General features: G+C 46.8%; 1 protein-coding gene across 2 annotated transcripts in view; it reads right to left on the bottom strand.

The window, feature by feature from the left end:
• Positions 1-13,277, bottom strand: part of gli3 (GLI family zinc finger 3) — a 119,120-nt gene that overhangs the window by 89,019 nt on the left and 16,824 nt on the right. For both annotated transcript variants that reach the window (XM_042068517.1, XM_042068516.1), the window contains exon 2: positions 7,227-7,400. In XM_042068517.1, the coding sequence (XP_041924451.1) occupies positions 7,227-7,359 (133 nt within the window). In that variant the 5' untranslated portion in view covers positions 7,360-7,400. The remainder of the gene's footprint in view (positions 1-7,226; positions 7,401-13,277) is intronic.

The raw sequence follows: 13,277 nt of genomic DNA on the forward strand, positions 1-13,277 counted from the left end.
GGGCCAGCAGTGCGTCCTAGTCCCAGCTACCTCCCTCATGTGCAGTCAATGCGTGTGTGTGCAGTGCTACGAAGGAATCCAGCCGACTGGCTGTGCTGGGTGAGCCTCCTGTGTGTGAGCCCAGCTCTGGGGGTGGGGTGGATGGGGGTGGAGGTGGGGGTGGAGGTGGAGGTGGGGGATTGAGTGCTTGCTCCAGTGGGTCGGGCTGGGGGCCGGGTTGCTGTGAGGCCCTCCGCCCCCGAGAGCAGTAGGGTCGGGTTAATCCAGAGCCGCGGGCTTCTCAAGTCAGAGAGAGAGGGAGATGAAGCAGCCAAACACGCACACACACACACACACACACACACACAGAGAGGCAGACAAACACACTACTACAGACAGACACGCACACATGCACATCGGCAGACACACACACCCCACTGCTGCAGGAAATTACCTTCGAAACAGAGAGTAAGGGCCTAGATTAGAGTCAAGGCATGCAATAAGAAGCCTCTCTGTGTGTGTGTGTGTGTGTGTGTGTGTGTGTGTGTGTGTGTGTGTGTGTGTGTGTGTGTGTGTGTGTGTGTGTGTGTGTGTGTGTGTGTGTGTGTGTGTGTGTGTGTGTGTGTGTGTGTGTGTGTGAGTGAGTGAGTGAGTGAGAGAGAGAATATAATTATGTTTTTGCACTATTGAATGCATATGTCTTGCATTTCTTTGTCTGTGTGTGTGTGTGTGTGTGTGTGTGTGTTTGTTTTAGTATGTCTACATGAATCTGTGTGGGCATATGTGTGTCTCTTTCAATGTGTGTGCATGTGTGTGAATATGAGCACCATTGAATGCAAATGCGTGTGTGCCTATGCATGTTTGTGTGTGCACGTGTATGTGTGTGTGTGTGTGTGTGTGTGTGTGCGTGTGCGTGTGTGTATATGCGGTAGAGGCCTCTGTGACAGTGACCCTCACCTCTTCTCTGTGGGGCGCAGTCAGAGGTCAGCGTGCATGACACCCTCGGCCATTATGCTGTGTGACCTCCTCACAAGAACAGTCTCCTTCTGCTCAACTATTCCTCCATTAACACACACACACATGCATGCACCCCCTGCCACCTACACACACACACATGCATGCACCCCCTGCCACCTACACACACACACATGCATGCACCCCCTGCCACCTACACACACACACATGCATGCACCCCCTGCCACCTACACATACACACCTGCCCTTATTCAACCTCTACAGCTATACAAATGCACACATATACCTCATTAGGCTGTGTGAATGCTTGTAGGCAACCAAAGGATTCGATAAACTAATTACACAGTCCTTTATTTACTCAACAAAGTGGAAAGTGGAAAACTGCAAGAAATTGCAAATAAAGGAAGAATGAGAGAGGGAGGAAGTGAAAAAGGGAGAACAGACAGAAGAGAAAAAAGCACAGAGGTAGGGAAAGGGAAAGTGATGCTTGTGTATGTGCTGGGGTGGAGTGGTAGGGGGATGAGTGGAGAAGCAGTTGATTATGAGGGCCATCAGGTGATCAATGCTTTCATTAATAAGACTGATCGCAGGACTGTCACAGCTCTGACAGCGGGCTGAGGGATGACCCGCTGCCCAGACTCCATTTCCCCCGATGCTCGGCGTTTACCCACCCCTCCTCTACTCTCCTCACCCCTCCTCTCCTCTCTTTCTCTCTCCCGTTTAGCCACCCCACCCCTCCCCTCCTCTTCTCTCCCCACCCCTCCCCTCCCCACCCCACCTCTCCTCTCCTCACCCCTCCTCTCCTCTACTCTCCTCTCCTCACCCCTCCTCTCCTCTCTTTCTCTCTCCCATTTACCCACCCCTCCTCTCCCCTCCTCTCCCCACCTCTCCCCTCCTCTCCCCTCCTCACCCCTCCTCTCCTCTTCTCTCCCCTCCTCTCCTCACCCCCCCTCTCCTCTCTTTCTCTCTCCCATTTACCCATTCCTCCTCTCCTCTCCTGCCCGCTCCCTTCTGCTCTCCTCTCCTCTCTCTCCCCTCCTCTCTTACTCAGTCATCCTCTTCTTCCTTTCCTTTCTCTCCTTTCCCTTCCATTCCTCTATTTGGCTCTGTCTTCTGTCATTCCTTCTTCTCCTTTTTCTTTTCTCTCTCTCTCTCTCTCTCCCTTTCTCTTTGCTTACTCCTCTGTCCATTCAATACTATTCCCCCAGAATGAGAAACCCTCCAGTCGACTGGGAGTTTTGTGTCACTGGAGAAATGGGGGTGTGTGTGTGTGTGGGGGGGGGGGGGGGGGTGAGCGGCTCGAAGAAACACGGAACAGAGGAGAAGGAAAGAGGAGGAGAAGGAAAGAGGGGGAGGAGAAGGAGGAGGACAAGCAGGAGAAGGGAGAGGTGGAGGAAGAAAAGTGAAAATCCATTTTGAAGCCCATTTTCAATTAGGGTCCACAAGCTGTTATCGCAGGTGTCGCAGAATGGGGGCCCGTGAGTGAAAGTGTCTGCTATCCGTTTCTGAAATGAACCCTTATCTGTCCGCCACAAAGATGGGCCGGCCCCGCGTATCTGTAAATGACTTTCCCAGCCACGCTGCTAACAGGGGAACTTTATTTCTGTCAGATGACATTCCCCTCCATTTTTCGCTGTTGATCATTTAAATGCCCGCCTAAAAAAGGTGGCCTCTCTCTTTCTTTCTCTCTCTCTCTCTCTCTCTCTCTCTCATGCTGTTGGCTTTCTCTCCTCCCACCCCTGCCCTATTCTACAAATACTATGCATTCGCTCTCTCCCTTTCTCTCGCTCTCCCTCTCTCAATGCAATCCTTCAGGCTGCTTATTCCTTAAACATCCTATTCAGGATTAGATTTTTTTTCCCCCCTTGATTTCTATCGTTACTTTTCGTTTCCAAGAAAGCTTTGACAAGAACCCTTTACCATAAATACCCCTGACCAAAACAAAAATGTGGAGAAATGAAAGGAGCTCTGCTTCCTCTCTAATACACAGCAAACTTCACACCCTGCCTGGGATGCCCAATTGCACGCATTCCTTCACAATTTTCCAGAAGTCTCTTCCCTCTCTTTTTCCCTTCACTCATGCTTTCTTACTGTCCTCACTCTCTCTCTCTCTACACTCTGTTACCCCCCCCTCTCACACACTCCCTCTCTCTCTCTCTCTCTCTCTCTCTCTACTTTCTGTCCCGCCATTTTATTGATTCGGCAGCCATATGAGGAAAATGAAAAAAAAAAAAAAAAACAGCCCAACTGCTAACCCAACCCAAAAAACTTTCCTCTGGACTCTGCTCCTCTCTCTTCTCAATGGCAGGCCCCTTTCTTCTTCCCTCCTTTCACATTTTTTTATTAGCAAATTATCCCATGACGACAGGATTTATTCAGGCAAAGAGCATGGACATCTTTTTTTAGGGCTCCAGGAAGCAACAAAAGAATCAGCGGACTTTGTGGTCCACCTGCCTGGCGAATGATGAGGGGGCAGAGGGGGGAGGAGAGCAGCACCCCCCTCGTGCCTGTCCAAAAGGGGACCAATCAGGCCATTGTTGCGGCGCGGTCGGCCCCTTTTGAGCTGTCGGCCCAGGGGAGAGAGCGCGCGGATGAATGCTACACGGGGTGAAGCCACCATTTAACCAACCATGTGGGAACGCTCCCTCCAAGACTAGGTAATTGCGTGCTGGAGCTCCATGCTCAGCTTTTTTTCATATTACTGACAGAATGAGAGGGAGAGTTGGGGCGGGGTGTGTGTGTGTGTGTGTGTGTGTGTGGGGGGGGGGGGGGGGGGGGTTTGGATGGGGAAGAGAGATACGGACAGGAAGAGAAAGATTAGGAAGAAAAGAATGATCTGAGAATAAAGACAAGGAGAATGGGAAGAATGAAGGAAAGTAGAGGGCAAGAAAGCAAAAAAGAAAGAAAGGTAGATGGAAAGAAGGGAAGGAGAACAAAGAAAGAAAGAAAGAAAGACCAACCAAGACCAAATCAACTATCATCACACACACACACACACACACACACACACACACACACACACACACACACACACACAAACATCCCTGGCATGCACTCGCAAACCTAACTCAACAAAAATATTTGGAATATTTCAAATTAGATTATCATTATCTCAAAAAGCCACTTGAACCACATCTGACTTGTGGCCTGAATGCCACTTCAACCACATTTAGTGCTATTCCCAGAGCCAATCCCTCAGCCAGGGACATATATTATTTCAATGTGGTGAAGACCGTCGAGACCCAATGTAACCTCTGTCTTCTTAATTCCCTCCAGTGGAGTTGGAGCTCTAGAGTTCAAACTCCCCTTCCTGTCTCTGACAAACAAAACCAAACATTCACTATCTGCATCCACATGACATGTTGAAATGTGCAAAGACTTTTGTTTCTTACTGTATGTGGCTGCTCTGAAACTGAGTTCTGTGAAGAGGCCCAGCCTAAGTGCTGCACTAGGGCAAGTTAACCTCTGTTGACTCTTTTCTGGGCTGTTGGAACCCCTCGTGGAAGTGGAATAAAGAGTTCTTTTCAGATAGGATGGCAGGCTCAAATACAGTTTTGTGTGTGATTTGCTGATGTGCTGCAAAACGCACCACATGAGCCGAAGCCCTACAGTAAAAGAAATATATAAAATCCCTGGGAAATCCACCACCCCATCATGGACACAGTTTTCCAATTACACTGAGGTTTCACTTCACCTTTCCGTCACACAGCTGGGGAGGCAAAACGCAGTCACTCACATGTTGCTGCCTCCCACGACCTGCCCAGTTTTGTGGGGCTTCTCCATCAGCTCAGCAGGGGCATGTGTGTGGCATGATTTGGGATAATTTGCTTAAATGGGGGGCATGTTGATTTTGAGACGCGGCGAAAAGCTACCCCGGAGGCAGCAATCACATGGGCCTCCTTGACGTGCTGCTCGCTTTATTCAGGCTGAAGTGGCCTGCGGCTCAGGCCGAAAGGGTTAAGGTTGGGCTAAGGGTCGGGTGTTGGGTTACCCCTGATAAAGGGTTTGGGTTGTGCGGATAGGGGCTGCAAGAGGGGAACTGGGGAATGTGAGGTCAGGTCTGTGTGTGTGTGTGTGTGTGTGTGTGTGTGTGTGTGTGCGTGTGTGTTCATGTGTGTGTGTGTGTGTGTGTGTGTGTGTGTGTGTGTGTGTGTGTGTGCGTGTGTGTTCATGTGTGTGTGTGTGTGTGTGTGTGTGTGTGTGTGTGTGTGTGTGTGTGTGTGTGTTCGTGTGTGTGTGTGTGTGTGTGTGTGTGTGTGTGTGTGTGTGTGTGTGTGTGTTCATGTGTGTGTGTGTGTGTAAGCTATCCTATGAACAAGGTTAAAGGTGCTGGATGCTGAGGAGTGCACACACAGCTAGCCGTCCCAAATCTCATTTGATGGCCTCTTATTTGCTTCTGCATTCTTCCTCCAGGTGTAAGTGCTGCTGGTAGACATTAGTAGGCCAACCTGTTCAGTGTGTGTGTGTGTGTGTGTGTGTGTGTGTGTAGGTAAGTGTGTGCCTGTTTGTCTATGTCTGCATCCAGTTTGTGATGATTACAGGATCTGTGTTTCCAAGACAAACCGTATGCTGTTTGGCGGAGTAATTACCAGTGTATTACAGAGAAAAATCTGCAATCACAGAGCCAAATTACATCCATGCTTTTTCCACACAGTAAAAACTCTTCCCCCGCATCCATCCTTCACACACACACACACACACACACACACACACACACACACGCACCTTCTAATTAATGATACAGCATCAGCCATCTGGGAGTGTGCAACGCAGCCAGGGATCTCCCAAAATGCATCATGGGGATAGATGTACAGTACACACACCATCATAAACATCATATACTCGCTCCCATACACTCACATCCAAAACTCTCACTGAATACAAATACAAATACGTGCAATAATGTCTCTCACAAACTTAAAATTCATATCTATAGTCCCTCCTGTACTTTAACACACACGTGACCAGACATTGTATTATTTCAGAAACTACACTTTTCACACATTCCAATTGACGTTCCATGTATATAATGTCTGTCCCAATCCCTCAGACTCATGCGCGCGCACACACACACACAAACACACATACACACACACACACACAGATACACTAGAAAGTCAAAATGAACCATTAACCCTCAACAACACTGCCTCCAGTGTCCAGCCATCAAGCCTAAGCAAAGTCCTTATAGGCAAATGCCCCTACTCGGCAGCCAACGCACCTTGGCCAGTTATCGGGCAGCTATTTTCCTATTTAAGTGAATAGGGAGGCATACAGGAAGAGATGCGATTTGTGTGTTACGAATTGGCGTTACAAACTAACCCCATTCATTTCTATAGAGGATTCTTTGAGTGCTGTGTCTCCTCATTAGAAAGTCTCTGGCCTAAGTGATAAAAGGCACATTCCACAGGTCATCCACCACAACCAAGAGTCGGTGCAGCAACCCAGTGGGTGGATTCAAGCTCCTTTTTTTTTACATTGGCCATTTAGCGCTGGTTTGTTTGGACAGCCTGAAAGGAGACAAGGCTCTCGCACTGTAAATCCTCCCATTATTTATTTCAGCAGCTGTGCAAAAAGTTCCTGACCACAGAGGCCCTCAGACGAGGCACAAAGTTGCTCATGGCCAGAGTCATTTGGATCTGATCAGCTCCGCCATGAATGTTGTGTCTCCACAGTACCACGGCACAGTGGAGATGATTACAAATGTGCTCGCGCTCGTACAGCGATGGGAATCTGACCTCACTAAGACACATGGTTCTACCTTAGCGTGTCTAGTGGCCACAAAAAAGGAATCCTCAGGGAGCAGATTTACTGTAACTGATGTTAACGCTCTGTCTACTGTGGTCTGTAGCATTAACATATGTAAACATATACAGTGACTTGCACTGCACTTGTGCCCATTTTTGCTGAGTGTTGTTTAGTCAGGTTTTGATATGCATTGTCTGCTGTTATACTGTTTATCTGGTTTTACTGAAATGCTTCGAAGGATATTTAACACAAAGATGACGTACAATTGTGCATGTGCTGTGTCTGAGTGAGTGAGACACCAGATGGAAATTACTGCATTCAAAAAATGCTTTAATGACTTTTGATTTTATACCATTTCAGGTCTACCATAAAACGAGGCCAACTTGGCTTGGATGCACATGTGTTAGTATGTGAGGCCAAAACTTTTTTTTAATGTGTGATGAAGTGACCTGTGGACAGGTCCCAGGGAGTGGCTTAAGACAGGAGAGAGCAGTGGAGTGTGGCCTGTGGTCGAGGTTTCTTACCGTTGGAGGTGGTGCTGGAGGCGACGGCCTTCTCACTGATGTCGCTGCGTGAGGACGCGCCCTTGGTGGCCACAATGGTCTCCACCCTCTTCTTCTTCTCAGCTGCAGAACTGGCCTGGGACTGGGTTTCCATGGCAACTGTGCATTCCTCAGCACCACATCAAGACGGGACACCTGACAGAAGTATAAAACAACAGGTAAGAATTTGGCTAACGTGTGCCCTCTCCCTGAACAATGTGTATCTGTAACACGTACATTGGATCATATCTTAATCCCTTAATTGAACAAGAACAGCATCAGAGGAAACCCACAGGTGAAACTGTGTTGAAGTTGTGTCTACATCTTAGCGAATGATTTTACTTAAGACAGATATAGTAACAATCCTTTTGTGTTTAATCGTGTGAGTGAAGGCTTCATTGCTCATCAGCAAAGGCATCTCTTATGGTAGGTCTTCCTCGAGAACTTGTAAAAGTGATAGGTATGCAGGTTGTTTTCATTGTTTACATTGAGTGGGAGTCTATGCGAGTTGTGTCCCAGTAAATAAAGTTAAATATTTAAAAGGAGGAGGCTGTGGGGAAGTATGGCCTAAAGTTGCCTGACAAACAGAGTTTCAGAAACAGAGCTGATCCCTTGCGGGGATTCCATAGAAAGAGAAACCTCATGCTCCTGAAACGAGGAGCCGTTTGAAGGTCCTTTTGGGAATACCCCCTTATGCTGAGGCCATGTTTTCTTTCCCTCATTCTCTTATTTCTCTCTCTCTTTCTCTCTTTCACAAACAGTAAAAGCTTTTTGAGGAACCGTGGGGAGTTCGCTTGTTCTGTCTGTGGGTTCAACCAACTGTCTGGCTGAGCTGGACTTTTGCGGGCTCAGGGTTAGCCTGATGACTTGTTTGAAATGGGCCTTGGTCCTACCAAAACACCAAAATGAAAGGCCACAGAAGCAATCCGACTGCTTCCTTGCTAAGAAAGAAAAAAAAACATTTGCTTTTAGTCCAGACCATACTGTAATTACTGGAAATATTTAGTCTGCGTGACTTACGGGGCAAATAAAGCAAGGTGTAATTACCTAACGAGAGTTTTTAATTGTGCCCGAGCCTCTCCTTGGCAAGAGCAAGCAGCCTGGGGAGAGGTAAGCTTGGCTGAGCAGCACAACACTGCCATTCAACACAGGAGGGGGGGCAGGGGAACCAAAGACCATAGGCGGGGGTTCAGCTCCAGACAAACACTGAGAGCTTTGTTTGTTGTTGGGGTGTGGGCAATGTTTTTTTTGTTTTTTTTTGATGGGGTGGGGGTGAGTTGGCTGGTTTGCCACTACTTTGGGGGGTGGAAAAAAAAAACAGATTTCTGTCATGTCCTTTCAACTCACCAACAACATCTGCAAGCAATCTCAGTTTACAGAGAGCAGGAAAAAAAACAAAACAAAACAAAACAACTGAGCAATTATTCCCACAGACCAATCAAAGGCAAATTAAACGAAAGGCTCTTCCTCTAATTGCACCCACATGAATACACATTCCCCAGTCAATTCAGAGACAAGTATGGGTGTATGTATAATACATGTGTGTGTATGCATCTCATCATTTGTGTGCATTCTCTCTGTTCCCAAACATGTTCAAATGTGAATTTATCAAATAGGGCTATTAAGGACCATTGCTATTCTTTACTATATTTAATGGAGGAAAGAACAAGCTGATGAGGCAGCAGTGGAAGAGAGGGGGGAAAGGGTGCCTGGCACAAATCGATTCTGTAGTCTGAGGTCGTGAGCTATTCCAGACGCCCGCCTGCTTTCATCGGCTGGAGTACAGAGTAACTCTACAGTGAGGGGTGCAGGGGCTCTGATGCACCATCTCAATGGGAGAGAGAGAGCGATAGTGAGAGAGAGAAAGAGAGAGAGAGGGCAAGAAAATTGAGAGAGGGGGAGATCAGACGAAAGGACCAGCAAAGTCAGGGCTTTCTGCTCTCTTTTAAATTACACGGTAAACCCTTTTTGACAAGCAAGCCACAGCAAAACAAGGGTAGAAAGTTACAAGAGAAAGAAGAAAAAATCCTTTTGTAGCAATTATTGACAATCCGCCAGTCTTAGCATGTCATATTAAGAGTGTGTCTGTATGTGTGTGTGTGTGTGTGTGTGTGTGTGTGTGTGTGTGTGTGTGTGTGTGTGGTGAAGGATGTCACTGGGACACAAGGAAGAGTGTAAGGACTAAACAGAGAAACACAGAGCTGCAGAAGAGAGACAACATGGCCGCATAAACATTCCTCTCTGCAAAGCAAATCTTGCTCTTGCTCCTGCCCACTCAGGCATGTCTGACCCTGCTTTTGTGTTGTGCCAGGCCCACTGCAGCTCCAGAGTAGCAATTAACGGCCTGACCTTTAACCCCTAATCCCCTCCGACCTGCACAGCACACAGACTCCCAGTGCCATAGGTGTTCCTCTCTTTCTGTTTCTGTCCCAAAGTTCTTCTGACTTGTTGGTGATTCTCACTATCAGCCCATGTTGTCCTGACAATCTTCTCTGACAAACTAACTTTAAGCTCTGTGTGTAAGCATCACTTACTTCTCAAATAATGTAACTTCTGAAGTTACACACTACATAGAAATTGAAAAAAAATATATCTCCAAACTACTTTCCAATTTAGCTACATTAGTTGACATAAAAGCAGAAATAGAAGACTGTTGGTGGCAAATATCGGCCTTTTATAAATGTTTTCCTAATAAAATCTTTTCATATTTAATAAAAATGCATGCAAATGTGCACATGCAAAGGGCAAACACATGCAGACCTTGATAGCACTCAGCTGAGTCCCAACGGAACCTGTAAACAACAACATGAAATGAGTCGTGCAGACGCGAGCGGTTTGTTGCCCTAGTGTCTGCTGCGTGGAAAACAAAAGCCGAGTGGTGTTTAATATACAGAAGTAAGCACCTCACAAAACAGAAGGGCCCTAAAACCACTGTTTGGTTGTCTGTTGTTTCCCAAAATAAATGTAAATTTCACATTAATGTTTATTCCCAGCAATGACAGTGTCCCACACCCAATTAGGAAAGGGAGAATGAGAGGGTGTAGCTTTATTTGTGTGTTCACCGTAATCCTTTCTCACAGAAAGAGAAGCGATTAAGCAGGTTTAAAATACCGCAATTCAGACTGTTCCCTGGCAAAAAAAAAAAAAGATTCTTATTTTAAGCACATTAAGCAAATCAATTTAACATAAATTATACGCTTTGGTAACAAATGCTCAGAGTTGAAAGTCAGACGAGAATGCCACATCAAAGTCAAATGCTGCAACTTTTGCCTCATTACCATATGTGATGGAAGAAAAGATTTTGTTTTGATTGTTCCAAACTGTCTTCTATCAAACTGCATACATATGTACAGATCATTTATTAGAGCTGCAACTGGTGGTGCAATAGTACATCAATTATTATGATAAAAATGAATCAAATATAATACTGTATGTACTATATCCCACTTACGATTAGGTATAGGTATACAGACTGGCCAATGTAGAGAAAGGATAGCTCCACAGACATGATGTCAGGCCTGAGGAATTTACAGTTTTGCACACACACTTAGATATTTCCATAAATACATGCAGAAAAAAATGTGTGTGTGAGATATTCCCATAGATTACTTGTGGGTTTGGGGCTACTGTATGTACTACACTATAGAACACAGATAGTGAAAAGGGCCAATGAGAGATGTGAAAGCAATGAGGGTGGTGTGTGTGTGTGTGTGTGTGTGTGTGTGTGTGTGTGTGTGTGTGTGTGTGTTTGAGAGAGAGAAACAGAGAAGAGAGTTGCATGCGAGTGAGTGAATGAATGAGTGTGTCTCTGTCTGTCTGTCTGTGTGTGTGTGTGTGCGTGTGTGTGTGTGCGTGTGTGTGTGTGTGGGTGGGTGTACGTAAGTGTGTGGAAAGAGGGAGATAAAGTTGGGGAGTGTGAGTTTTATTGTTATAGTGTTTATGTGCTCTGTCTGTATGTTAATGTGGTTGTTGTAGTTGTAGTAGAGGGTGGTGTGTGTGTGTGTGTGTGTGTGTGTGTGTGTGTGTGTGTGTGTGTGTGTGTGTGTGTGTGTGTGTGGTGTCTGTCTGTCTATAAAATGGGCTGGTGTAGAATAGCAGCTGTGTGTTCTCCCAGTGGGACCAGTCTGCCAGCGCTGCTACATTCATCCTCATTACATCAGCTCAGCAAACAACCCCTATCTGCCTCTTATCACACACACACACACACACACACACACACACACACACACACACACACACACACACAAATGCACACAAACAAACACACACACCCACCCACATGCATACCATGCACACCAATAAAACACACACAGAGAGAAACTCACACAAACACATCACATGTAAAACTCAAATAAAATACTATATGCAATACATGTATGTATTGCATATAGTGCACAGAGAGTCCAAATGAGAACACTTGAGAAAGATGGTGCGAAAACCTGACACACATATGAATTCATCCATACATTCAAATAACACACAGTCGTACACCCACATGGTACAACATCAACACACAAACACAAGCAACACATGAGCACACACATACACACCAGTCGCTCACGAAATCAGTAACACAGAAAAACACCGCAAAACCCATGAGCGATGACAATGACACAGACACAGACAAGAACATCACCAAACAAAGAGAAGCCGGCTGGAAGAGAGAACTGGAAAAGCTAGAGGCAAGACTGACGGGAGCGTAAGAGGGAGAAAGAGATGACAGGCAGGCAATAGGAGGGACTGATAGAGAGAGAGAGAGAGAAAGAGAGAGAGAGTTTGAAAATGTAGAAAGTTGCAGGAAGAGAGGAACCATGGGGGAACATGGGTTGCACAGAGGTGGGCAGTGAGAGGAGGAAGATAGGGGAGAGAGAGAGGTGGAAGGGAAAAAATGAAGTTTAAAAAAAGAAGAGCTGAGACAGCAGCACTCCAGAGAGGAGGATGGAGACATGAAGGCGCTAAATGAGTGATGGCATTATCAGTGGAGAGATAGAGAGGGAGAGGGAGAGAAAGAGAAATGGAGAGACAGAGAAGGAGAGAAATGGAGAGATGGAGAGAGGAATACAGAGGAAGCCTTTGGGAGTCACAGGGAGAGAACTCCACTGAGTCTGGCAACTCTATCAGCGGTGCAGGTTTGTGTGTTTGGGGTAGGTGTGTGTAGGTGTGTGTAGGTGTGTGTGTGTGTGTGTGTGTGTGTGTGTGTGTGTGTGTGTGTGTGTGTGTTGTGTGTAAAAGTATCTGGATTAATTGTTCTTCAGCTATTCTTTTAACAGCAGTTCACCTCCTCATGCTAACTTGTGTTTTCAGCCTAGGACAATATACAGAGGTAAAAAGAGCAGCTTCAAAGTGAAGACAGGTTCTGGGTTCAAATCCCTGTGGACACCCAGACGGCTGATTGCCTCAGCTTTCATGACGGAACGTGTTGCTCAACATTTGAATTTTCAGAGCGATCCCCGTGTAGCCGTATCGCTAACAGGATGTCGCATCAAAGAGAGAGGCCGTTTAAATGGTAATAAGTCATGCTTCAGGCCGAGGGGTAACACAATCAGCCTCCCACCCCCTCCCCTCCACCCGTGCGCCGTGCTCCTAATAACTTGTCTCAATTGAGATGCATGTTTGCGAATGTCTTTGCTCTCAGGTGACTGATAATGCCAGTGTAAGCTGGGTGCGAGCCTCGCGCGCGGAGCCCCTTGACTTCGCCCCGGCTCTTTGTTCCTGAGGCTTTGAAGCACTCCCCAAAGTCTGCTGCCTCCAGAACGCCCCGCTTTAGCACACGGTGCTTTGGAGGGCCGAGGCAGCAGGCGAGGGAAGGGGAGGGGAGGGCAGGGGAGGGGAGGAGAGCAACAAAACAGTGGAGAGAAAATTGGTGTTGGTTTTTGGTAATGTATCACGGACCTGTGTGTATTTACTAGAGGCTGCAAGTGTCAGGAGTGTGTGTGCGTGTGCGTGTGTGTTATGTGTGTGTGTGTGTGTGTGTATCTTTGCATTATGGTGTGGAGGGATTGTTTCAAGGACGTTGAGAGCCCCACTCCCGCG

The sequence above is a fragment of the Alosa sapidissima genome, chromosome 17 (genome assembly GCF_018492685.1).
Source record: "Alosa sapidissima isolate fAloSap1 chromosome 17, fAloSap1.pri, whole genome shotgun sequence".
NCBI classification, from domain to species: Eukaryota; Metazoa; Chordata; class Actinopteri; order Clupeiformes; family Clupeidae; genus Alosa; species Alosa sapidissima.